The sequence below is a fragment of the Passer domesticus genome, chromosome 5, assembly GCF_036417665.1.
Source record: "Passer domesticus isolate bPasDom1 chromosome 5, bPasDom1.hap1, whole genome shotgun sequence".
Classification (NCBI taxonomy): domain Eukaryota; kingdom Metazoa; phylum Chordata; class Aves; order Passeriformes; family Passeridae; genus Passer; species Passer domesticus.
Genome location: NC_087478.1, coordinates 26,562,241 through 26,589,875, shown reverse-complemented (window position 1 = coordinate 26,589,875; position 27,635 = coordinate 26,562,241). Strand labels below are relative to the sequence as shown.

Genomic DNA, 27,635 nt, shown 5'->3' with positions numbered 1-27,635 from the left:
CCAGTGATATTTCTCATTAGGATCAGCATCACAATCTGAAAACAAAGCAGGACTTAGTGTGGAAGGATTATGCTGTTCCACTGCCACTGAATCTAATGGATGTTCCTGGATTTCCCTTAATCATGCTGGGTGTCTCCAATGCCATTGTAACTTCAAAGCCTGAAAGAGGCTCTGCTGCCCCCTTGTTCTCCAGCCTTTCACCTACTATTTCTTGCTAAATATGGTGATGGGAAGGATGATAAAAGAATTGCAGAAATATTATAAAGTATCTATGTGTTAGCAAAAATAAACAGTTAGCACCAAAGTATTTTCTGTAATTCTGAGAAGCTGTGTCAAAGAATAGAGTACATTTTATCTTTGCCTTTTCCTCTAACTGGAGAAGGTACAGTACAGTGCATTGTCTCCATTAATTCTGATGTTTTGCATCATGATGATTCACTTCCCTTTTAGCAGAATCATAGCTCTGCTTGCAATCTTAAAATAAAAATGGCATTTTTGCAGCCTCGGAGTACAGCTGGGACATGGATGGGAATCATTGTTATTCTTGTTCCATCTTTTTTTTTTCCCTTGAAGACAAATTTTCACCAGTAGCAAAACCAAAGGAAAAACTGCTACTACTGCTCCTACTAATTTAAAAGGCTTCCACCATAGAATAATGTCTGCCTGGTCTGTAGATTCTTGTGTGAACACAAGCACATCTTTGAGCCAATATTACAGTCAGAAATTATAACTGGGAACACCTGCCTTTTGTTTCAGGCAGTGTTAGTTGGCAGAAGAGAGAGTGTTTCAGAGTGGTGCTGTGGGCCATGCCAGCACCAGGACCCCTGTCCTCTCCCTGCTCCTGGCAGAAAGCTGCCCAGCTTGGAGAATCCCATTGCATCAGGGCTTCAGTGCTGGGAGGGGAAGGGCTGCTGAGAGAAGGAGCCACAGTAAGTGACCTCCAGAGCCCTGCTAGAATCTGCATTTCTGGGATTTAGTGGTTTTGTAATTTGTGCATGGATACTTAACTAGGTCTAGAGTTTGGAAGATGTAGCGTCTTTTCTCAGCTTTCCCAAAGCCATTCACATCTCTATCTGGTTATAGAACTATACAATAGGGGTGGTAAAATCATCTTTCTTTTACTTTTTAGTTGATTCTTCTATTAGATTCAGAACTGGCTGTATTTGCAGGGTCCATCACCCCTGAGCCATGTTCCCTTCATAACAATAATGGAAATTTAGCCAGTGGGCAGTCATATTGCAATTGTGATGGGTCATGGGAGATGGAATGTGGGTCAAAGTTTGACATTTTGTGAAAGTTTGGCCCTCACTCTCTGAAACCCTTTAAAAGTATTTTTATATGTTTCATAGTCCCTTCAGGATCATGAATTAGTTCCTCTTCTCTTCTGTTTTTCATATCAGATTTATGTTTTGGCTCAAATCAAAACCCAATGTTTTTAGTTATAAAGCTTTTTATCAGTTTTAAGAGCATTGTTTCTCTTTGCACCAAATATTAAACCAGAAACATGATATTCATGGAATTAAATCATCTGAATATTTATTACAAACTATTATCTTTAGAAGAACAATATTGACCACTTAGGAGTTTTGAATAAAGACAAAGTGTGATGCCAAAGGCATGTTGTATGTGTGATTTGGTGAAGCTGTTCTAAAAGTAAGCAGTTGGCAATAAAGGAATAATGGAGCTTGCAAATGGTATAAGGCATGTGGGTCATCTTTGCCAGGATTCATGTTCTTATAGAGCTGCATTTTACTTATGGTATTTGTGGTAGGTTACTGGTTTTGTGTTTCAAATGTTTTCTCTCTGGAAGGGAAGGTTTGCATTTCTTCCTTTGGCAGCTACCTTACAGTGACCTTTTTCAACATTGGATGTGACAATAGACTTGACAGAGAGCAAATATTTGTCCTTCACTGGGGTCGCTCTGAAGCCCTTTGCAACAAGAAGGGATCACAGCTGGCTGGGAGGCAGCTCTGGGCCATCCTGACTTCACTGGGAATTTCATTTCATGCAGGCTCTGATATATTTGAGGGAGAAGAAGGAGTAGCATTTCTCAGAGGGAGCACTGAGTATGCTGAGGCCAGTTCTGTTATTTCAGGTCTGCATACATTTCATGAGTACAGTGCTTGAGTGCTTTGTTATTGCGCCCTGTCAGGTGACAAAGGTATCAGCTCTCTCTCTCAGCATTTGTAGCATCTTCCCAGACCTGAGTCTGTGTAAGTTGTGTCACCTCCTCTTCGCAGCTACTGCTGTCCCTTTGAGGGGCTGGTTGTGAGGAAGAAGTGTGCCTGGGGTGTGTGGTGTGGCTCCAGGCCACTGGCACGGACTGTCAGCTGTGGCATGCCACTTCCTGCCTCTGGCCAAGCATCTTGCATCTGCAGAGAATAAAAAAGATTAGTGGCATGATTTGTAAAGGCAGCCTAATGTATAACACCTACATACCTTTAAAATGCAACCTTTAGCTTCTTCTTAGGGAATAGAAATACTTGAGGAAAGTGCAGCAACATGAAAAGTTATATGTTTGGAATTACTTGCATCTTGCCCTGAGAAATGGGGCTGGGGAAAAGTGCATTGGAAATTTGTAATCTTTGTTTTGCATAAAGGACATGTTAGAGGACCATGCATTTAGGAACTTCAGTGATGTCTTACATCTGACTAGGTCTCTGGTGAGTCTTCACACTGCTTGTGGGATCTAACACAGGGCTGCCTGCCTGAGCCTGGCTCAGAGAATTTCTTTCATAACAGAAATTGGCTTTTGCTGTAAAGGACAGGAAACGGTTTGTGTGGAGAACAAAGAATATCAGGGTTGATTTAAATTTTTAAAATTCATGACTCTATTTTTGTTTATGGCCTTACTCATATCCCTTGAAAATCATAAACCTTTTGGGAAGAAAATCAAAATGAACAGTCACTTAATGCTTTTAATGTCCCTGCAGCTCTGAAATGTTATTTGCTTCTGAATTTTCTCTGGAGAACTGCAGAAATATGGTTGTTGTGCAGGTGTCAGCATTCATTTAAAATTGTTCATTCTCAGTTACAGCTTTTCAGGAAGATAACTTGATAACAGATAAACTTTCTGTTTCAAAATCCATCCATTTGCTCATTAGAAAGCAGTAAAGAGTATTCCCCAGAAGGTTATTGATCCTGTCAAATGTAAAATACTAATGTCAAATACTGCAGTTTTAGAGACTGTCCTGAATGAAAAGGAAGGGCATATTATTCTGTCATATAATATTTCATTACTGCTTCATGTTCTATTGTTAAAAACTTGTATAAACAATAAAATGCATTTTTACAACAAACGTAAAGAACCAAGAATGTGTTGGTTTTCATGCTTACAGGGAGAAAATAGTAGTGTGTCTGGGACTTGCTTTGGCAACATTATTAAAATATATTTTTGCTTTTTAAAGTGAGTACAGTATCTTGAGAGTTTTTGGGGTGTGCATTTGTGTATGACAGAGTAAAAGTCTTCTGCCTCTGTATCAGTTGCCATCACTTCAGCATTGTGTTCATATTAGTGCACGACACTCGCAGCATCACTTCCCCTCCAATTAAACTTATGTTAAAAACTCATGCTTTAAATTGTTATTAAGCTTACTTATCTAAAACCCAAAGCAAAACTTTTATTTCTGGCTAAAACATAATTTGAGAAACTTGCAATATTTCTTTAACTGTCAGATTATTTTTTTCCTGTTGTGAGTAACTACAAAATTTAAAAAAATCTGCAGGTGTTTAGAACAGGCAGTTGTCACAGTGACTCCCAAAAGCTTTCCATCTTTTATGTCTCTTGTGCTGGAGATTAGATCAATGATTTCCACTATTATATTATCTATGCAGCTGTTGATGGCAAATTTTTAAAATCTGTATTTATTGAAGAAACAGATCAAATAACTAGAAAAGCTCCAAAGCTGTGTTTGTATTCTTTGCTTTTTTCTTCCATTTCCATATATTATCTGCTCTCAACAACGAGGGAGCTGAAGCTGCAGACCCCCACAGTGACGGATTATTATAAGAAAAATCCTTTCAGACATAATGGAGAGTTAATTTTGAATAAAGTAGGTTAAAAAGCTACCCTACTCATTGAAAAGAACAACACCTAACATATTTACATCAGCTAGTGGAAGATTATGGACCTTGCCAGCCAGGGTGCAGTCAAAGGAAACTGAGGATTTCAGTGCAATAAGCCATGCGCATATCTACACCCCACAAATTTAACATGTGAGCTTGTGGTAAGACAAAGAGATGTAGGCTGTAAGCAGTGCCTGTTACAAGCAGCAGGCTCCCAGCAGCCTGGTGAGGGATTTTGCAATCGGATGTTGTGTTCTTGAGGTCCTGAAATGAGATGGGTGCAAAAAGTGGACAAAATAAATAAATAAAGGTAAACAAAGAATGTCTGCAATCCTTCAGTACACACCAAACCCCACTGATAAAGCTATACATTCATTTTAGATGTTAAATACAAATAAAATTTATTGAAATCTCACAAAATGGATACTTGAAGAAGCAAATTTATGGTTTTAATGTGAAAGATGTAAAATACAATTTCATTTGGATTTATGACTGTGATATCATTATGGTGATTTATGTTTAAAAGCTGTGAAATTAGTCATTTCATATGAAACTGTGGCTGAGCTCACGTTTCTGTAGCAAGTCTCAGATAAGTGTCAGTGTCTAATATATTTTTAAGTAAAAATCTAATTGGGATTTTTTATTGATTCTAATAATGCTCATAATAAAATGTAGCTTTGTGCTCATTATCTGTATGTTTCTTCCTTGCAGGATTTCCTACCCTAGTAAGTCTCAGAGCCTCAGATTATTGGTTCCTCTTTCAGTGCAGCAAGGGGGAGGAAATAAAGGAATATAAGCCAGCATCAGTCCAGGTTTTGCTGCTTCGTCAAGTCCCTGCTGGAGGTCTGAGCTGTGATTCAGGTCAAAGCAGATGTCCTCTGAGCCAGCCAAACCTTGAATATGTGCTTTCCTCACAGTGGGAAAACACAGTGTTTCTGTACCAGGTGGGAAGATGAGCTCCTTGGGAGAGAGTCCCCCCACTTGTTAAGGGACTTCACAGGCGCCTTTAGCTCAGAGAGGGGCTGCTGCACTGCTAGTGAGGTGTGGGTGCCTTTCTACGGATGTGGGCTGGGGCTCTGGCCTGAAAAGAGAGTCTGTATTGTCATCATCCTTATCTGTCAGCAGCAGAACCTTCACCATTTCCTGCAAACAGCCTGTCAGTCTGCTGGAGCCAGCCCTGGGGAGGTTAATTCAGTGCTGTGAGAGTATTCATAGCCTGTCAGTGGGCACTGAGGCAATATGGGGCTGTCACTCCATGCCATGGCTTAACCCCAGCCAGCAGCTAAGTACCATGAAGCTGCTCGCTCATTCCCTCAGCTCCCTGCGGGATGGGAGAGATAACTGGGAAAAAAAGAAAAGGTAAAACCTGTGAGCTGAGATAAGAACAGTTGAAATATTTCAAATTTTCCAGGTTCTCGTACAGTTCCTCCCTAGCAGAGCATGGGAAACTGGAAACTCCTTGACTCAGGGTAAGCACTGTTTCACAACAATTAAAGAATCACTGAGTTATCAACATTATTCTCATAATGAATTCAAAAAATGACAGCACTGTACCAGCTACTGAGAGGAAAATTAACTCTAGTCCAGCAAAAAAAAAAAAGGAGGACATATTAAAAAGCAGGTAGTCTGTATCTACCCCCCAGCTAGAGCCAGCTTTACATGGTACAGGAATTCTCACCACATAAAACACAGAATAAAGAAATTTGATGTAAGATTAATAACAGCTGCTGCTAAGTATAAGATCTAAAGGGCTTTATATATTTTTCTGGCTGTGAAACCATCCCTCTCATGTCTTTATTATCTCCAATCAGTAGCTATTCTTGTCACTGAGAGCTCCTAAAGCCTAGTGGCTTCATAGTCCAGTGACTCGGAACGAAGGTCAGACTGCTGGTATTTGTGATCTATAATGTGCTTACCCAAGCAGACATGGCTGAAAAGGACCCCTCGTGGTGTGTGCTGCCACTCAGGAGAGGAGCTATAGCAGCAACAAGTTTGTTTTCAGGCCTGAGGGGCTGTCAGAGGTCAAATGTGTCTGACTGCAACCAGTTTGTACTATTAATGGAGGAGTGCAGAGCTTTTATAACTGATGTGCACCCAGTGAGGGTGTTTTGCAGCACCAAACTTGTGCTTTTGACATACTTTGACTAAGGCAGCCCCTGGTGAATCAGTTTTCCTACTTTCCTACAAATTTCTTACAGAGATAGAGATGTCTTTCAGAATCTTAAGGAAAAAAAATGGATTGTATCTGTACAAATGAAATATCCGAGCAAAATCCCTTCTAGAATTTTCAAAGGACTTCATCTTGTCACTGGTTGTACAGGAAACTTGAGGCGCAATTTTGAAGGACTGTTGTGCCCAACTCCTTCAATGTTAGACGTTAGTCTTTCTAATTAGTCCCTGTCTGAGAACTAAAAGTGATTTACATTTGGAAACAGGTGAGATCTATATTAGGGAACTTAGATATTTATAACATATTAGGTGTTTATAATATATATATATATATATATAAATCTGAGATATCTGTCTAGAACATCCCCCTTCTATATTCAGTAGATGAACAGACATTTACTTAGTTAATTTCTTCTTCTTCATATCAAATATCACTCAATTGTGGTGCAACTCATGGTGGAGACATACAGAGTCAGGTGAGAAGATTTATTTCAGGAGGTTGTGATGGAAGGGCTGACCACCACTCCCAGGGGATTCAGAGAAACTGCAACACGTGGCCCCACCAGCCTTGAGGATCGTTTATACTTTTGAAGGCAGTGGCTGCCATGCTACATATCCCTTCACTCTCTGGTTTTGCAGTGCCACTGCTGCTGCCCCATTCCTTTCATTCAGACAATCGCATGTGTACTTCTAACCTTTACTGTAATGCCCAAATATTTGCTAATATTTTGAAAGTAACAATGAAAAAACAAGAATCTTACTTGAATGTGCACGACAAACACTCCCTTATTCTGATCATGTCAAGTTGTATATTCTCAGCAAAATTTAGAGGGGATTATGCCACACATAAGCTGTTGTGCACATATCTTCCCAGTCTCAAAAGCATGGCTGCAGTACTTGAGCCGTGAACCAGACACCCCTGATGAAGGGTGTGATTAAACACTCACACTATTATCCTGATTTATATGCAAATAAGCAACATCAAAATGTTTGTGGGATTCAAACAGTAATCACTGACCCACTTCAACAAATGAGGAACGCAATCATGCTCCACGTAAGGACAGTGAATACATTTCTTTTTGCCATTCATTTGAGCAGAAAGCTCTCGAATTTAATGTTTTATGTTCAGAATATAAATGAGTTTCCTCTTGTCTGAAGGTTTATTTCTGTAAGATTGAAGAGAATGTCACACTGTTTTGTTCATACGTTACCCTTCCTTATTAAAGATACATTTGAAATTCAAAGACGCATCTGAAATAAGGGAAAAAAAACCCCAAACCCCGCATAATTAATCTGTTTGCAGATGTTTAATCAACAACAGAATAAAAATAAAATGCATGTCTTTAGTTTCACGTCTACCGCGTGATCCCGTAGCACCACCTGCTGTTCACAGAGAGCAGTGCTGCTTTAGTTATATGCAATAAATACTATTTTTATATAGAAATATACATACGTTCCACAGGCACTTCTACGGTTTAACCTTTTTGAATGGCTATGAAAAAGGCTTATAAATTTTGAACCATCAGAAATGTAAATCCTTTATAGGAAAGGCAAGTATTTAAACAGTGACAGACTTTTTGCAATGTACCCCATAATATTTAACAGTGCCAAGAGATATTTTTACTGGAAAACGTCTATTTAGATGCTTTACTCTTACTGTTTTCTTTGTGGAAAATATTTTGGCTGAAACTCATATCTTGGCAGCAGCAAATGGTCTGGTAAATTAGAAAACCATTACACTGGTTCTAGTAAAGGAGAAAATAGACCTGTGATTTTTTGTAAGTGGAAATACAATTCTAAAGCATTTACAGAGATCTGTTTGAGTTTACAGAAATTTAGTGTTAGTAAGTCAGAAAATTGTCTCATAAATGAACAAAGGATAATATATTTTTTGTCCAAATCTAAGCTCATTTTAAAGTAATTCATGAGCATATAATTTGCCCTTTTCCCTTTCTCTGTTTCTCTCCACTCTTGCCTTGGTGCTGGCAAATCATAACATTTAGCACATTACTTGGTTTTCTCTGAAGCTTTGAGCTGTGTCTTGCGTTGGGAACACAACGAGGGGGACAGCACCTGCAGCTGGTGCTGCTGTGGTGCAGAGATGCCCCACAGAAGAGCACCTTTGCCAATGCCAATGCCAAAGCCTACTCCTTCCTCCCATTTCCCTGAGTGTCTCACAAGGTCCCGGTGTACAGGTGTTGTTTCTTCTCCAGCCTTACTACCACACTCCTGCTCGTGGAATCTATGGAAAGGAACTAAGTCATTCACTTATGTCTTATGCCTTTTCCTCGAGGTTGGATGTGGAATTTGTCCAATTCTGCCTGGGTGGTTAAAAAATTCATTCTGCTTCTCACAGTGTCTCCTGGGTTGCCCAGAAAGGAGGTGGGTCTTTTGTGGTGTCTGTTACTGTGCAGCTGCAATCTCTCACAAAAGCATGCTCTGGATCTCATTGCTCCACTGTCATTATGATTAAGACTTTAACGCCTTAAAGGTTTTAAAAAGTCTAAGACCAAAGAAATTTCAGCACTTTTTCAGTTGGTTCAGGAATAACATATTCTGCCATGCAGTCTCTTACCACTGCCATTGACATAATTAAGTAATTATGGCTGTAGGAGTCCATGGAGTGCAGACAGCCTTGCGAGCATGAGCCCTGGCCTGGTGATGTGATGGTCCCTGGGTGTGTGAAGGGCTCCCTGGGTGTTAGACCATCTCTCTGTGACAGGAAAAGGCTGCTAGGCTGTCCTAGTGCTTTGCTGAGGCAGCACTGGATAAGCTGAAGTGCAGGACGTGGATTTGTGCATAAGACATTAACCTGCAGTTCAGGGGCATCATCCAGGGAGAGGAGGCATTGAGCTGTGCATAAAGCAATCAGGAACAAGGTGTGTGTCATTGTTAAACCTCAGTCAGAAACTAAGCCTCATGCTGCCACTTGCACACTTTTCCTGGTGGGATAGGGAGAGAGAATCAGAATAATAAAAGAGAGGGAATTTGTGGGTTGACGATACAGATAGTTTAACAGGGAAAGCAGAAGTTATGCATGCAAGCAAATCAAAAATTGGATTTAATTCACCACTTCTCACAGGCAGGCAGAGAGAGTTTAAGTGGCAAGTGGTTTAAATGGAATAATTACAAATTCACTGTGGTAAAAAAAGTGAAAATAGATCAAAGACATTGAATGAGAGATCTAGGCAGACTTCTAAGGAATGCTAGTGATGCATGCAAGAGTGCGGTCAATATTTGCACCTCTGATGCAAGAAAGCACAAAAGAGAAACTGTGGACAGCTGTTAGTCTGAGAGGAATAAAAAAATCCCCTGTAGCTGTTCCTGCATTCTGAATGAGAGATAAATTTCACAGCATGAGAGTGATAAATTCAGAAGATGGAAAATCATGGAAAATGAGCACCAGTTTATTCCAGATGGAATGCCTTGTAGGCATTACCTACTTCTTGAGGGTAAATTTAATAAAACTGGTGGAATTTAAATAAAGACCCAGGAGAAAGCAAAAGCCAAATTTCTATAGTAGTCATTGTACAGTGGAAAAGAAAGAGCTGAACAATTCAACAGGTGCCTTAAGAAAACAGATTGCATCTGTCGAAGTAACTAATCGAAGAAATAGTTACTTCAGTGGAAGCGGAAAGATTTTTTTAAAAATTTATGTAAATCAAAATTTATTGGAAAGATAAACATGCACATTTGACTTGGATCAAGATAAGCCCAATACATTACAAAAGGAATGATGAAGATTCAGTGCACTACTCAGATGCAGGGCTGCAACTGTACAGAATTTTCCACTGGATCTTAAGGAGTAATATATAGCACAAGTGCCCATAAATCTTACTGAAATAAAATTGTGTGTGTGCCAGGCTTAATGATTGGGGGACACTGAAATGGCACTGCACATGTAGCATCTAATTCAGAGAGGTTTGTTGATTCTCAACATGCTATTTCTCCTCACTTGTAATAATTATCCCAGTAATTCAGGGTTAGTGTATAACTGAAGCAAAGGACCCAGACGTACCTTCCTGTCAGCAGCAACAGCCAACTGTAATGCTGAATATTTTTAAATTAATATACCCACCCTGGGCCCATTGGTCCTAAACACACTCGGAAGGAAAATTTGTAAACCTGGCGAGAGGCCTGTCAAGTAACTGAGTTTTTCTGCTATAATCTAGGACTGAGACAAAGTTCATTTCTCCAGAGCAGCCCTCACAGTGCTGTGCTGTGCACTGGTAGCTGGAAAGGCACTGGTAACACACCAGTGTTTTGGCTGCAGTTGAGCAGAGCTGGCACAGCATCAGCACAGTCTCCCCAGCTTCCTGGCCAGGGGTGGGCAGGATCCCAGGACAGCTGACCCAAGTAGTCCAAAGGGATATTCCATGCCATATGGTGTCAGCTCACATATAAAAGCTAAGGCAAGGAAGAGGAAGGGGGGAATTGGTTATTTACAGTATTTGCCTTTTGGAGCAATCCCTATGCATGCTGAAGCGCAGCTTCCTGGGAAGCGGCTGAATGTCACTGCCAGTGAAATAGTGAATTAACCCTTCTTTTTCTCTTTCTTTGCTTGTGTATGTGGAAATTTTTGCTTTTGCTTTAGTAAACTACCTTATCTCAACCTATGAGTTGCTTTCCATCTTATTTTCTCTCCCTTGTCCAGCTGGAAGGAGAGAGATAGAACAGCTTGGTAGGCACCTGGCATCCAGCCAAAGTCAACCCAAGAAATTCCATAAAAGAAAGAGAAATTGAGCATTTTGGGTTTTCCCCATGTTTAAAGAAATCTATGCCACAAACAATATTCTTAATTTTAATACTGTAAGCTCTTAGTAAAAGCAAAAATATATCAGCAATGCAAATCCCATGTTAAACCTCACAAATTTTGGAGGGAATAGAACTTTGCTAAGACAAAAGCTTCTGGTGTTGCTATTCTTTTGCCATGTCTGAGTTCTCACTGCCATTCAAGGACTACTGTAAACTTTTGAAATGGGTTGTCAGTCTTAAAATATACAGCATCAGCAAAGGATTTGTAGTACATTCATGCGACTTCTAAAATTGCCAAATCATTTAGCAATTTCATATAGCATTTTGTAAATAACTTTTAAAGATCTCTTACTTTGTAAAACATTACAAAATGTGCAGTTCAGAGAGGCCACCTGGACAATGCTCCCAAGACAGGATCAGATATGGCAGCAATGTTTCTACAGTATACATAACAGCCCTTGTGATTTCATAACAGACAAAGCAGAACAGGAATGTTCTCTTGTTCCAGGGAGGGCAAAATGAGTGAGTCAGAGACATGGTAAATAACTCACCATATTGTAAGTGACCTTTGTCCTTTAGCAATTTTACCAAGCACAGCCTGTGCTTCAAGTCTGAAAGAAGTTAACAAGTTGCAGGACAAAGCAAGCCTAATCCAGTGATTACTAATGCAGACTAACCTCCCACAGCACTGTGCTTGAGCAACCCAACTTCTGCCCTTTACGACGTTTCAAGTCTCAAACATTTTGAAATTGGAACTTATTATCTAGTTGGAGGCTGGCTTTGTAGCTAGTGTAAACTGATTCTCAATTCCTTATGAAAAGATTAAAAGAACAGCTTAGAAAGCATGTACAAGACTTTTCTAAATAACATTGAAAAGGAACCCATCTGCTTCAATCCTAGACTGAACTTGTGGTGGTGGGGATGACACAATTTTGAATAATGAAAAACACATTCTCAAGCAATCTAATGGTTGTGGAATATAATACACTAGAAGAGTTCAGCCGGAAGGGGTGTGACAAGGATCACCTAGCACAGCTATGATGTCAAGTCAGGAATCAGAAGATCTAGGACTTTTTCACTGTACTGGAGCATACAGCAAGGCACTCTGACAGAATAAGGAGAAAGTATTTAAGCAAATTAATTTTCCTTGAAATGAATTATAGTATGTGTCTACTATAGTGATAACCCATGCATTAGAAATAGTTAATAAAATCAGGAAAAGGGAGTAAATTTCTCGTTTTGTAATTCTGTTTCTTGCAAAGTAAAATTCTGGTACTTTCACTAGCAACCTGCTCTGCAGAACATTGTTTCCTTCGGTGTATTATTAAGGGTATATGCATTGCCAAGCTGTATGCTGTAACAGAATCAATGCAGACAGCATTCACTAAATAGAGCTTTCCCTTTTACTAACTAGCAAATACATCTGTGATTAAGATTGCTTTCCACTTGAGCTGAATCATAACAAAAAAAATTAAAAATGAGATGTGCGCCTGTCCACTGGAACCATATTCTTATGAGAATTTTTGTTTCTAGAAACAAACTAAACACCCTTTATGCAGAAACAATTTTAATAAGATCAAAGTGTACAAAAAACTATCAGAACAAATGTTAGGTGAGCAGAAAACTGAAGAGCAATTTTGACCTCACTGGACAATGCATATATGTAGGTATATATGCTATCATATATGCTTATATATGCTTCATCCTATATGCTTATTCTGTCCATTCTACTGCTGTCCCCAGTGCAGGCACTGCACGTTTCAGAGAAGCCTGCAGCTAAGAAAGGGTTAAATTATCTTTTACTGTCTTGATTCACATATTTAAGAAAATTTCGCCAAATTCAGTTTTTTTTTTTTTTTAATTTTACCTGCCTGTCATGTTTTATAGACAACATTCTACCACTTAGCTTTGTTTGATTTTACATTTTAAAGAATGCTATTCACATGATTTTCATTAGATGTTTAAAACACCACAACTGGAAAAAAAGTTAATTTGTCCAAAAGTACAGTCAAAGAGGTTAAAAAGATATTTGAGAACCATCAACTGAAAGCCTTTACTGTATCATAGTCACTTCAAGTGTCGTAAAGTAGTTTTCTACCAACTTGAGCTTTTCTTCAGAAAGCACGTTTTCTTGCTTCAATTGTCTAATAAGAGCTTCCAAGGACCTGAGTCTTCCCAAAGTTTTTACCTCTTGCATTTCAAGTAAAGTTACCTTAGAGTGGAGTTTTGAAATTTTTTGCCAAAGGTGATCTCTGTCTATGTCTTGTCTGCAGTATGAATGCTCAGTCTGCAGTATTTCGTTTCCGTCATGTTCAATCACTTCTGTCTCCTCTATGTCAAGAAACTCTTCCTTAACAGGCAGGAAAGAAGTATTTACTCTTTCAGGCTCTTCTGGACTCTCAGCTGGCATTATAATAGCAATTACAGACTCTTCACTTCCACTGAACTGTTCAATAGTTTGTGTGAGTGTACTCAGTAAAACCGCATCTTCACTTGTCTGCGCTTCACCAGAACAGACCATGTGAGGGACAGAATTTTCAACTGCATAGTCAGTAACCGACCCTAAAGCACTGTTCAGTTTCAGAGATGAATTCAAGTACTCAGGGTCTGTAAATTGCAGGACTGTAGCTGTACAACCTCCTGAATCCTCTACAGAAGTATGAACACTGGTAGCCTCCACGCTCTGGACTGCTGCTGTCATTAGAATAGGATTAGGCTGATGCATGTACTGCTTAGATGAACTAGCAAGAACGGCACTGTCTGCCTGGAAGCCACCTTCATATGGAAACTGCAGGTTTTGAATTTGCAAAGGTTCACTCAGTGCAGTTGAGTAAACCACTTCTGCTTTTTCCTCTACATTTCGTGCAATTACAGAATTCTTTGGTGTACAAAGTTCAAGTGGTACAGATACTTTCTCTGACACAACATTTGTTTCTTCCTGGTCTTTTTTCTGTACCTGCTGCGAACTGTTCTGAGAAGAATCTTTTTCCTGGAGGAGGGAAAAAAAAAAAGAAAATCACCACCTTGTAACAAGAAAATCACTGAGCATTAAAAAATTACGCAGATATCATTTCATAGCATGGTATTGCAAAAGGACTAACTTAGATGAGCACGGTTTAAAAATTACATCAGAGGCCCAAGAATTCATGTAAGTATCTTCCACAACTTTGCTTCAGGTCCTACATGTTAAAATACTATTTTAAAAGCTCTAAAAGCAATAATAGTGTTTGGGTTTTTAGTTTTCTTTTTTTTTTTTCTTACTGTGTTTTGGGGTTTTTTATTTGTTTTACTGTGGGTTTTTTCCAAACTCTAGGGAATTTGGACTGTTTTACACATGATGCAGTAATTATTCTCATAAGAAATTTAACATTTTCTATAGTAAATGCTTCTGTAATCTCCAGTTAAGAAAAGATATTGAACCTCCAATCAAACTAGGGGAAGTTGTTCTTCCTTTACATTATGGAATCGCATACCTGTTTTTTGTCAGTCCTGCTGACAAATTGTATTGATGGACAGGAATTCTATTTTTTAAATAAAATATGATTATTTGACAGATTAGAAAATCTGTATTACATGAATAGTTGGTTAGCTTCGTACCACAAAACAAAAAAAGGATAGAAATAGATTACCTCGTCATCTGAGGAAGAGAAAATAGTTGGCACAGCAGTGTTTTTCAAGTACCGTATCCCCCACCGCACATCCAGGGAATCGGGGGTAAAGTGGTCACTGCAGAGGAGCTGGTGCTTACTTGGAGTCCATGAATCTCGCTTCATGTTCCGCAACCATTTCTCAAGTCTCTCTTTATCATGAAGTGGAAATCTTTTTAAAGCAGTTGAAAAGACAAACAAGAAAATATACAAAACCCCCCGTTATTGTTGTCTATCTTTGTTTTAAATAAGAATATCTCATTGTTACTTAGAAGGTAGGCTTCCTTTAGAAAAGAATATAATAACATTTTTTTCAAAAATTTTAGCTATTAAATGCTAATTTGGATGTTATGTACACGTTAATCCAACCACGAGATACATTGTTTCTAGTTATGATTTCTACTAGCCAAGGGTTTCAAAATCCATGGCCAAGATGTTTCGAAAGGTTTGATCCTAACACTTGCTCAAAAGGCAGTTCTGCTGAAGGGAGATCAAATACTGAGACATAATTTAAAAAAAGTTAAGACTAGTCCTCATTTTATTAATAGTATTTCTGGGCTTATTTTTCTTTCTAGACACAACTAGTATTTTCTGTTTAACAGAGTACCTCCTAATACATGCCCTCTTTGGATTGTCAGATAATTTGGCAATGTGAATATTTCCAATACAGGTTTTAAATTTTGTTCAAAAAGTAAATGCATGCAGATGCAAAGCACTTCTATATTTTGTGTTTCAGCAATTAAACTTTCTCACAGCATTAGGAGCCCACATCATATTTTATCACTTAGAATTAACTTTTCAATCATCTAACCAACTTGAAAAAGTAAATGATGAGTATACACCCCCATAGAAAAAAAATTGACTTTAAAAATACATGCAAATGGTCAGACATCAGAAAGAGAACTAAATGAAAGTGTGTGACTATATGTAATTTACTTAAGGACAGGCAATACACAAATGAAAGGCAAATTAAAGGCTTATTATGATGTATGCACAGTCAAAAAGTGATGGTAACAGGAACATTCAGACCACTCTTGTCTCTCACCTCTTCTCAGTCAGGTATCAGGGTATTTGAAATGTACTTCTATGTTTCCCTGGTGCATAGCAATTTTACTTTAGCATATAACCACATATGATACATAAACCATAAGTTGAACTCACTGTTAAGTGACTACTGTTCAGAAAACAATATCCCTGAGAATCATGAGCAACAATAATTACAAAGGAAAAATCTCAGCTTTTGTGATGCCACCCTCAAATCCCTGAAGCTGCGGGTTTCCTCCAAAAGCCACACATAGCAGCAGACTCATACACAGGCCCTGTGCTCCAAAACTGCAAACTCTGGTGATTTTGAGAGAAAGACACAGCATAAAGGTGCATGCCTTTACCCCTTCCCCAACCTTTTGAATTTGCTGCCATGTAAGTGTTCAAATTACCAAGGAAACAGAGCAGACATTTGATGCATCCAGCTCTGTGTATCTGCAGGGATGCAAGGAATAATGCAAGGAATAATGCAAGGAATAAGAACACAGTAACCTGTGAAGGACAAGTTAGAGGTTCAGGCTTTTCAAATCCTGTCTGCTTCCATCATGTGCACCCAGTAGCAGCATTGCATGTGTGACAGAGCGTGCTCCTTGGTAACACAGCTTAGCCTGGCTGTTACTGCAGAGGCCCAAAAAAGTCTCTCAGGAAGACGATGGCTTCCTTTCACTGAGGATCACGTCACAACTCACACCCTCTCTCCAAGAAGGTCGTGAGAACACTTGCTCCCACTGCAGTTACCCTCACAACACAGCACCCACTGCTCTACCCACACTCAACGAGCTTCAGATGGAAAACATAACAATCTGTAGCAAGAGAAGGGTCTGATAGTGAAAGTTATTATTTTAGCTTAAAGGCAACTTTGCTAAAACCTGCTCATGCTTCAATAATTCCTCACCAATCAACAGAATGTAGCGTAACAAAACACAAAAAAAAGGGGAAATGGAAAGAGGAAATGGATAGAATTTATTTAGCAGCTGCCATCACTACACAAGTCAAAGAAGTGAAGAAATAAAACAAGGGCAGTTAGGCCAGTTGAGACTAGGTGCCAAAAGACTTGGAAGGGGCTCAGACCCCAAACACAGTGCAGCAGAGGACTTCTTTGGTGGTGGTAAGAGGAAAGGGAATAAAACTTGCAATTCATGTCAGCAGTAGTCACTAATATAAGGCAAGAGAAATCAATAAATCAACTCTCAGCACCCCTTCTACAGGAGCATGAAACTCAGAATGGAGCACAACTCAAGGGCTAGATAAACCAGCTAAGATTTGGCAATCATTTCCACACTGATGCCATACATTTGAATATAGACATGTCTTAGTGCTCAAAATTCTTTTGATTATCCATATGACACTCACACTCTCTAAGGCATAAGGGAAAAGAAATAATTTTCCTTGTTGTTTTATGATGCATTCCATATTAGAAATGTGCCAGGAAAATAAGCTTTCCTTTAATCTAAAATAAAGTTTCTTTCAAAGAAGTCTTCCTGTAGGTCTTCCTACACAGCCCTCCTGCTCTTGGAATAACTATGACTAATCAGAAACTGAAAGAAAACCTAGTTGGAGGTACAATTTTTACCATAACCAGGTTTTGAGGCTAATTGTGAAATTTATTTTTCAATTTTTAATTAAGTTGCTTCTGTTGACAAATGGTTTCATACTTTTATTCTACACAAATACATTCATATTTAGCTACCAGCACTGTGCTTCTCTCAGGACTGTGAAATACTGTTTACAACTCAGCATCCTGGGGAGCGACAGCCACGTAACCACAACAGGGCAGAGGTCCCTGCAGGCCTGGGACGGCGATGCTCCGTGCAGAGTCTGCACGGCACAACGCAGCCACCACAAACTGGTTTTTGGCAACCGAGGTAGCCAAGTTCCAGCCAACTCAGCTGCTTCCAAACAGCCAGCAATGCCTCGGTTCACAGCGCAGGTAAGGTAATAATTCTAGCGGCAAAGCTTAATTTTAAGGAATCATTTTATGTTTACTTGCTTACTCTTCCGGGCCCTTCACCTGGCATGTAAACCGTCATACACAAGACATTTCACCATCAAGCCAAAGCCTCCCCTACTGCCTGTCCTATCGCTTCCATAGAGGCAGCAGCCAAACAGAGTCAGAAGTGCAACTGTTATTTTTTAGTCCAATCTCCTTGCTCTTCACTTCACGGGCCCTCTGCACCTATTCCAGAGCGCTGCCGTGTCACCGCTCCCTCCCCAGGTTCCGTCTGTCTGTGTGCTACAGCTGTCCGCTCTTTATTCCCTACACCTTCCCTTCCCTCAGGGGGTCAGCGTCGTTTCCCCCCAGGCTCCCGGGAGCAGCCGGGGTTCCAAGGCGACCGCCAGCGTGCTCCACCCGCGGCACTGTCTTTCGGCCACTACCACCCCCGGCCAGCGCTCACCCAGACCCTGCCCCGCTCCGCGGCCACTCACGGGTAGAAGCTGAGCTTGCGTTGGTCCTTGGCGCTCTGGCCGCCGCGGTTCTTGCAGCGGGTGGCGGCGCAGTACCGCGGCATGGCGGCACCGCGGGCCAGGGAAGTCAGGCAGGGCTGGGCTGTGCTGGGCCGGGCCGGGCTGGGCTGTGCTGGGCTGGGCTGTGCTGGGCTGTGCTGGGTTGGGCTGTGCTGGGTTGGGCCGGGCCGGGGGCGGTGCCGCCTCCTCACAGCGCCCCCAGCGGCGGGGGGCGGCGGCGCCGAAGCTGCGACCTCCCGCGTGCACCGCGTCACGTGCGCCCGCACGGCCAATGGCGCAGCGCTTCGTGTAGGAACGGCGGGGGCCGGACTGCGCGAGCGCCGGGCGCGGGCGGGCGGGAACGGCGGCGGCGCTGAGGGGCGGCGGGGCAGCGGGGCCGGCGCTGAGGTGAGGGCGGCGGACAAGGGCCGCGGCCGCCGGGTGAGGGCTCCGAGAAACTGGAAGGTTGCTGAAGTGGGTGGGGTGAAGGCGAGCGCGAAGGGGTCGGGAGGGGGGCGCTGGGAAGCTTGGGGCAGCGTGGGAACCTAGGCGGGGGAGCGGAGAGAGGGGACACTGGGGCTCGGTGCGGAGCATTAATTTGGAATTCGGGCCTCTCCGGGCCGCGCTGCGGTGGTGTTTCCCAGCCTGGCTGCATTGGAGGGGGGACAGCGTCGCGGAACGTGGCTGTTAGCGGCTGCCCAGCTCTGGCCTGGCCCCGCCCGGTGGTGCGGTCCGGCTCCAGAGAGGTCTTGAGGGGTCTGATAGTAGGGTGATGCCAGGTTGATTCCTTCGTTTCCCTGTGCTCCAGGGCAAGATTCAAGAACCTTCTTCTGTATTTGCTTTCGAGTTAGTGTAGGAGAGGCCAAGACAAGTACGAGCCCCTCCGTTTGGCAGACTTGCCTGTAGCTGCTTGAGGACTGGAACACTTGCTTACTCATCAGATTAGTCGTGGTAGGAGAACCGAGAAGACCTTGGAGACTTTATTACTATTAGTAAATTGCTTGCAGAAATAATTACAGGACGTGAGCATTCCACAGGTTGTTGTATAGCAATTCTGTAATGAAAGCAGTAGCAGAGCACTAGTGATGCACTGTGTTCTCTGAGTATGTGAGACTTTGAATGTAAGCATTTACCCAAGATTTTGGTTAATTACTTTCAAAGAACGATGGAATAGGGCATTTGTGTTGCAAGAAGTAGCTTCTTTCTAAATCTGACAGGTTTTATTCTAGGTACATCATCCTCAAACATTGCTTCATTGTGCGGGTGTTGGTAAATGTTGATAAACTAATGAAGAACTGATTGTTATTACCTCTGCAGTACTTTGGATAAACATTAGATAGTGCACTTCTTATACAAAGGTGAGCAGTAGTTGAGATCTGTACCTGCTCACCCAACAGAATTAAATAGTTATTATGTGGCATAAGATCTCTTACTTCATTGACATATGTACCTAAATTAAGTATATAGATAATTATTAGAAGAGCTCATTAATGCATGAGCTTAATGCGTACAGAGTTTATTGAATTCTGGAATGGTTTAAGTAGCTGCAGTGTGTGATCTGGAAAGTGCAACTTATATATCCCTTTTTGATTGACAAACAGGGTGAAGAGACATAAGCAAAAAAAAGTATTTAAGAGACTTTCTTTTGAAAAGGGTTGTAAAAATAGCTTGGAATGGCAAGGCTGAAGTAGTTGGCAGTAGCAACGCTAAGATACTGATAGCATATAAAACAGGTGTTTTCTAAAAAGTAAATCCAATAAATGACAGTATCTAAATATAAGACTTGCTCTCTCTGATAACCCTGGGAAGTTTAAAATGCTGCTTATACTGGAGTTTTATTTGTATTTGGTTTTCATTTACATCTTAAATTTGAGTTTGATTTGTTCAAGGGCGGCATTAAATCTGTGTTTGCTAGTTAAAAAAATTGTGAAACTTAAGTCCCGTTTTTTTACTGTGCTTTAGAAATCAAATATAGCACAGAACTCCTAATGTAAAGAACTGTAGAAAAAGAAAAATTCAGGTGTACTTTGTTATCAAAAATAGTACAAGTTGAGATGATGAGCCAGAGCAGAAGACCTGAAGGACTAACTTGATGATCTCTGCCTCTCATGACTTATGAAAGACAGTTTTGCTCTTAATGGAGGACATGAACTGTTCCTTTTAGCTCTTCTCAGTGTTCAGTAGTAGAAGCAGGATGGTTGACCTTAAGAGAGTGCAGCAGGTGATTTTGCAAGCATGATGCATGTGTGGGTTAATGAAGTAAGTTAAAACAATCACATGTGTGAGATGAACACATAAGTCTGCATCTATAAAGCACAAACAGGAAGAAAGCCCTAAAAGCATGGAAGGAGGTACATGTGTGTAGTTCTTAGTGCCCAAGCAGTAAAATATCAGGTTAGTTAAGTGGTGAGAGAAGATATGTAGGAGAACTTGGTACTAAAAATATGTCTGATATTGTGCATGGAGAATACTGGAAAGAACTATCCATTTGGTATCTAAGTACACTGATCAAAATACAATTTGTTTCAACTGCTTCCCCTTAACACTTGATATCATCCAGGCTGCTGGCCAAATAAATGCTTAAGAGGGCATGGGTAGATTAATCTTGCAGGCCTTTTGGTCTTGTCTCACAGCATTCATTTTAGCCCTCTGACTTGCCTATTAGAAATGGTATTCTTTTTTCCAATTTTGGTTCTTTTTAATTTTGTTTAGAGGAAATTGACTTGCACATAAATGTTTAATTTTCATATGTATCAGATATTCAAAGGTTTTGAATTCTGCCTGGCAAAAACTGCTGGCTAGCAAAAGTGTTCTGACTTTAGTGGTGCTCAGACTGTAAGTTTGTTTATTCACCTTTGAGGAAAGTAGCACCAACCGTCTCTGAGTTGTTCTTACATTACATTTAAATCAGTGTAATCTGGTGGGGGGACATTTTACATCTGGAATGTTGTACAGGGTCTTGTTGTACATCCTTCTGATCAGGTGTCAGCCAGCATTCTGTCTTTGAGCATTTGCCTTTCTGCACTCTGCTTTAAATATAATATGCACAGGCATGTTATCTGTTCTCACCTTCTAGTAGGAACAGCTCACTCTGTCCTTCATGAAAATCATGAGATCTCATGTGGCTGTGTGGAACTGCTTAAGCCATTGATATATGCCACAATTTCCCCCTAAGTTCTCATATATTTGTTTCAAAATATATTTTTGACAGATGAGTTGCTGAAAAAAAATTACAGCTTTTAATTATTGTTGAAGCTATTTGTCATGTATAAAATACTTTTTTTTTGCCTTTAGTTCTAACACTGAGGGTTTCATATGTAAACCTTTTTATGCAGTGATATTTATCAGATGAATTTTTTGATATCAAAGATATGGTAGGTGTTGTCCTTTATAAAGCAATCTGATATGCAGATGAGCTAAGTCAGCCTGTTGTTAAATAGAGGAAAGTGTGCTTTACTTGGCTGAACTCTGGAAATGAATGATCTGCTCTTTATCATGTTCACCTTAGGGGGGTGAAACAAACTGAACCGGAGCATGAGTGTCAGCCTTGTCTTCCTGCACCTCACGGTCAACTCTAGGCCAGTTGTATTTTCATGCTCCTGTTGTTGCACCAGCTAATTGGTGACTCGGTCTTCCAGTAGGGTCAGGTTTTGCAGCCTGTGCTTAATTTAGAGGTACTCTGTTTGTGGTCCTAGAACTCAAGATTGATGGAAAGCTAGTTCAGGTATGGCAGTGTGAAATGTTAGATGCAATGGAATGGGCTGTGTATTTACTTTTGCAACTTTGTATGACAATGATCAGTTAAGTGTAAAACAAAGACAGACACTAAAGTGGTTGTTATGCATATGAAATGTCACTTTGCAGTATTTTCACTTAGGTATTCTGTGCATATGAAAACAGCGTGATAGAGTTTGACAGGTGTAAACAGTGTGCTTACAAGTCTGCCATTGACTCCTGTACCATGCTGGTCTTCCTCTGCCAGCCTACAGCTGTAACTAAGTTGTTGTGGAATGTAAAATAACTTGTTCTTCGTGTATATTTCCTTTTCTTTTTAGGAACTGGAGAAATGGCTACTACACAATCTGTCTTCACATTTGCTCTCTGCATTTTAATGATAACGGAATTAATACTGGCTACAGAGAGCTATTATGATATCTTAGGAGTTCCAAAAAATGCATCTGACCGCCAGATTAAGAAGGCATTTCACAAGCTGGCTATGAAATACCACCCAGACAAAAATAAGAGTCCTGGAGCAGAAGCAAAATTTAGAGAAATTGCTGAAGGTAATATACACTGTGTTTGGTCATAATTTGATATGTGTCTTACATCTATAAACTATGTGCATTTTGTTTTAACTGAGTAAGAGGCATAAAGGGTTTTTTTTTCTGAATCCCACTTAAGTACTGCATCAAAATCTGAGTTGTTTCTGTGTTCTTGCAATAGGAAGGCCTTTTACACAGTTTATGCATTTCTGCTTAGTAGGCTTTTGGCGTATTCTCACAAAAAATACTTGGTAGTAGAACAGCTTTAGGCCTAGGAGGTTAATTTTTACTTTTTCATCTTTTTCATAAGATCTGGCTCAGGATTACTACCAGGGCTTCAGGAGGGCCTAACAGCAACCTTGCAGTAACTATGGGGAGATTATTAGAAAACATGCAGCAGGTGCTTCAGTGGGTCGTGGTGGAAATGCAATAGACAACAGGAGCAAGAGGTTCAAGTGGTTATAGGGAAAAACTTTTTCACCTTGAGGATAATGGTTGGATTTGGGGATCTCGGAGTTCTTTTCCAGTCTTAACAATTCTGGTCTACAGGCCAGTGTTAGAGCAGATTACCTAGAGAGGTTGTACAGTCTCCAATTTGGACACTTCAGGAATGACTGGGTAAAGTGATGGCAAACTTAGTCTGATCTCGTGACTGACCCTGCTTTGAGCAGGAGGTTAGAGTAGAGACTGAGGTCACGTCTAACTTGAGCTATCTCTGATCCTACAAATATAACGCTTATAAGTATTGTGTGGTAAAATTGTGCAAGTGCATAATCAAGAACAGAAAGACTTGCTGAAAAATAAGGTATACCCGCTTCTATTCCCTGTAGACCCATGTATAACATCCATCTATTTGTGTAGTTCTCTTAACTAAGCTAAATGGGATTTCTGGCATTTACCTTGTCTGCAGAAGAGTTATTTTGAAAGAGAAGTAATGAGTAATATAATGAAAGAGTGACAAGCCTCATTAGATACTTACTACTGTTGTTAGCACCTACTACAGGAGGAAGTACAAACTCTTAAATGTTGAATTATATAGAATAATTGCAAATCTTTTGCAGGTAAGAAAATGATTTTTAAAAATATTTAGTTATCAGAATGGGTGCATTTTCTAGCAGAGTTTCTGCCTGGGAATACCAGTAGCTGTAGTTCTAAACCAAAGATTGGAGGAAAATCTAATTTTGTTTTGAGTATATCCAGTCACAAAATCTAGATTTATTGCTGAACTTGCAAAAAAATTGATAATTGGCACATGGTGAAATTTTCCTTATCTCCTCAGTGTTTGTTGTTGCTTGTAATTGGTGTGGCTAGAATTTGCTGGGTGGCAAGTAGCTTTGCAGATGTTGCCTGTGTTTCTGTGATAGGAGTGCAGCAGATCCTTTGTCTTGTTAGAGGTCCTAACTCATCTGTCCTCCTTCAGGATTTCTGATCACCACCTTTCATTGTTATTTTGTTTCAAATCTAAACACTAATATATATTGGTAATTAAACTGTGTTGTATTATGTGTAACCTGTCCTCGTAATACAGCTGTTTTTGTTATTCTAAGCAACTATTTTGATGCAGTTTATTTTGGTTTGCAGAAAGGTAGATAAATTTAGAGCTCTTGATTGGGCTTGACATTGAAAGTCTTGTTTGAAATTTCTTTGGTTCAGGAAGAGTGGGAGAGAAAGCTGCTATTCTTTGTATTTGTGTATGGCTTTCTTTTTTTCTGTTTTGTTAAATGGAAATGAACTGTAACTTTTTTTTTTTAAACATAAATAGCATATGAAACATTGTCAGATGAGAATAAACGAAGAGAGTATGATCAGCTTGGCCGTCATGGAGGAAGAGGAAGTAATGGAAGTCCGTTCCATCAGTCATTTAATTTCAACTTTGATGATCTCTTCAAAGACTTTGACCTATTTAGTCAAAACTCGCGGTCAAAAAAGCACTTTGAAAATCACTTCCGAAGTCATCGGGAGACTCATAACCGGCAAAGACGTTCTTTCCAAGAGTTTTCTTTTGGAGGTGGACTGTTTGATGATGTGTTTGAAAATATGGAAAAGATGTTTTCATTCAGTGACTTTGAAAATGCACACAGACACGCGGTGCGAACTGATGCCAGGTTCCATGGATCCAGCAAGCACTGCAGGACTGTCACTCAGAGACGAGGAAACATGGTTACCACCTACACTGACTGTTCTGGACAATAATGTTTCCTTTCTTCTAAGCTCTTCGTCTTTACTCAACATCTTCATAATCTTTCTTGGTTTTGTGCTAACATGGAAGAAATTCTCTAAACTGTATTTTCTAAAAAACACTTAAACTACTATAAAGAAGTTGTAGATAAAATTAATCTTCAGACTAGAAACAACATGCCGTTGGGAAGTAAATGTGTCAATAACTACTTAGAATGGGAGAGAAATAATCTCATGTGACAGAAAAAAATATATATATTTCAGTTGAGTAAACACTTTCCCTAAATTTGAACACAAGATATATATTGTTCATTTCAGAAATGTAATATAATTTTTTTCTTATAAGTCAGTTCAGGACTGATTTAATTACTGGTGTATGGATTGAAGCAGAGGAGATACTTTAATTTTGATGTGCTGCTTTTTTTTAATAATTTCTTTCCAAGGTTGCACTTGCAGTTTTTACCTGATACAGATTTATTGTGCAAGTTACATAATTTACACAAAATAGCAGCAGAAATATAACTTCCCTGGGTCTTTGTTACTCTCTCTAGCATTGCAAAAGTGTTAGTAATACCCTTAGTTTTTGAAGTTGAAAAATAGCAAGGGAATGAAGACTGTGAGTGATGTAGGAATCAGTTTCATTTCTGAATTGGCCTGAAACGATCTTAGGATTTGAATAACCCTTGACTTATTTAGGGGAATATTCATGTATGTAAATTTGTGTGCACACAAAGTTTTTGTTTTGGTTTTTTCACCCCCTCCTTCCACAGTATAAATATCTCTCTGACAAGGTTTGGAAGGGCACACCCAAAACACTCTTGTTTGATGCTTACTATATTACAACATGTGCAATGTACTTTTTATGACTCACTTTATTGAACTAAAATATCCCTCTGAGATCTTAGGAAGTTCAATAAGATAAGCTTGCCTACAGATTTGTGGTGTTCCTGGAAGGGCCTTAGTAAAAGCTACAGTGTTTAGATTGGCAGATTTATTACCTGTCAGCAGGAATTTTTCAGTGTTGTGATTTGAGAGGTAAATTCTTAGCCTAACCACAGAGTAAAACTGAAAATTAGAATCCTTGTATTCATCCAATGCCTTGTGGAGCTGGAAACTGCTAATAAGGACAGTACTACTAATGGGTATTGATTTTAGCACCATGGAAACCCACAAGCAGTGTAAACTACTTAAAACTAAAAAGGAAGAAAAAACCACCAGAAAATGCTGCACATCAAAGCCCTCAAATACTTAGCTAATGTCAATCAAAAAGTTCTGTTGTAGCTTAGTTTAACTAGTAACTTCTGTTTAACTAGTCATACAGGTTCAGTATTGGCTGTCCCTTTAGAACTGGGAAGTAAGAATTTACCTTTCAGGTTGATTGCATGAGCAAAATAAGCATTTTAGGTAGCAGTGTTCTAAATAGGCTTTGAGTTAGAGGTTTAACCCTTTGCTTCTCAGATGGATATTGAAAGCTGCCTATTTGTTAAGGAACTTTAGCCTTCCCCTCAAGTGTATTATCGCTTGTTTTCATTGCCTAATCCTTGGAATGGATTGTTGCGCTATATTAGGTGCTTTTCCTTTTCCATGTTCTTCTTTATTTATTAATAGACTAATACCTCATATATGGTCTTTATTAAAAGCCAGTAATTTGTGCAACATTATCGGAATGTGCAATATTCTTACAGTAAAAAAAGTGCTGGATTGAGTGTGTTTGTTTTTTTCACCTTTTTCTGTGTAAGTAGAGATTTTTGTTTCTGCTGTTTAATTAATATATGATTCAAGCAAAAGTTGTACTTTTCTGTAGATTTCTGCATTTATTTTTTTAACATAATCCTTTAGTCCTGTGCATGAATCAAACTATCTGCCCAATTCATATCATATGGGCATCCAAGTGATCAAATCATTAACTTGAAGTGATGAATTACTTTCTCTCGCAAAGATTAAGTATTAAACTTGAGAGTATTTGTGAATGTCCTTTGGTGGGACGCAACTCTAAAAGTGGGATGCACAGGTAAAATATTAATGCCTTTCTTAGTCAAGGGAATATTTTCTTAATAAAAAAAAAAAAAAAAAAGGAAATAGTAGAATGAGCAATGCACTTAGGTCCCTTCCTGAACTCTGAATTAAAGGGAATGAAAGCTAAAATGAACACTATCAATTGTAGGAAACACATTTCGGCCCAAAAACTCAAGTAATTTAGGTGACTGTACAATCTTTCAGGCTAAACTTTAAGGTGAAAATAAGGGTACTGGCTGCTTCTAGGCTAGTTTGCCCGCTTTAAGAATGCTCCAAACTTAGTACAAAGTGTACTTGTTTTCCTGATCTCTTTAAAGTGTAAGTATGAAACCGATAAGAAAACCAGTAGTGTTGCTATTTTTATAGCTGATCCACCTTAAAAAAACTTCTGCCTAGTCTATTTTGACTTGATTTCATATTATTTCTCTTAATTACTTGTCACGGGAAAAACAACAAAAGCTTTCCATTATTTCTATGGCTTCTCTAAGTCACCTTCTGGTTGTTTTTGTTGATCCAAGATTAAATCTGCAGAAAGCAGTGTATGGCTGTCCCTGTGGTTTTCTATGATGATTTGCTTTGAATAGGCCTTAGCTGGGGAAATTCGGGCAGGCTTTCCTCAGATAAGAGTCTTCACTTTCATGGCCCTCAGAACACAAGCTTGCAAAACATGTTGTGCTTCTCACTTATTCGGAGCTCTTGCACATTCTTTCCCTATTTATAGTGTTTGCTTCATGGCAGGCTCCAGCGGAAGTCCTGGTATAACCTTATGCCACCCCTGACTTCAGAGTTTCTTAAGTGCCATCTTTAAATCTTATGAAAATACCCAACAAAATCAGTTTTTGTTAGATAAGGGTGAGAAATAAAATCCTGAACAATTTTTTGAAAGTAATTGATGCATATGTAACTTCAAATGATTTAGTTTTTAAAACTACCATCAAAGTGGTTTTTTATGTTTGTTTTCTTCCCATTATACTTTTGAAACACAGTATCTAGTGGAGATAAAAGTACTGTAAAGTTAATTTGAGTGCCATTACATTAAACACATGAAAATTAA

The 27,635-nt window shown here is 39.6% G+C and overlaps 2 protein-coding genes across 8 annotated transcripts; one reads left to right on the top strand and one right to left on the bottom strand.

Annotated features, from left to right (window-relative positions):
* Nucleotides 1–1,510: 1,510 nt before the first annotated feature.
* On the bottom strand, nt 1,511–18,262 carry THAP5 (THAP domain containing 5). 3 transcript variants are annotated; one of them, XR_010363634.1, is made up of 4 exons: nt 18,108–18,262; nt 14,619–14,808; nt 11,342–13,978; nt 1,511–2,372 (listed from the first exon to the last, which is right to left on the bottom strand). XR_010363634.1 is itself a non-coding variant. In XM_064422398.1 (3 exons), the coding sequence occupies exons 1-3, from the start codon at nt 18,188–18,190 to the stop codon at nt 13,043–13,045; spliced, it is 1,209 nt and encodes a 402-aa protein (XP_064278468.1). In that variant the 5' UTR covers nt 18,191–18,262; the 3' UTR covers nt 11,022–13,042. The 3 variants fall into 3 exon arrangements, 2 of the variants coding, with proteins under 2 accessions (XP_064278468.1, XP_064278469.1); XM_064422398.1 differs by lacking the exon at nt 1,511–2,372 and having other exon boundaries at nt 11,022–13,978; XM_064422399.1 differs by lacking the exon at nt 1,511–2,372 and having other exon boundaries at nt 11,022–13,978; nt 18,077–18,188.
* Nucleotides 17,472–27,635, top strand: DNAJB9 (DnaJ heat shock protein family (Hsp40) member B9). 5 transcript variants are annotated; one of them, XM_064422403.1, is made up of 3 exons: nt 17,472–17,610; nt 22,181–22,408; nt 24,150–27,635. In XM_064422403.1, exons 2-3 carry the CDS (start codon nt 22,192–22,194, stop codon nt 24,578–24,580), a joined length of 648 nt encoding a protein of 215 aa, XP_064278473.1. In that variant the 5' UTR covers nt 17,472–17,610; nt 22,181–22,191; the 3' UTR covers nt 24,581–27,635. The 5 variants fall into 5 exon arrangements, with proteins under 5 accessions (XP_064278473.1, XP_064278470.1, XP_064278472.1 ...); XM_064422400.1 differs by lacking the exon at nt 17,472–17,610 and adding an exon at nt 18,459–18,533; XM_064422402.1 differs by lacking the exon at nt 17,472–17,610 and adding an exon at nt 18,493–18,566.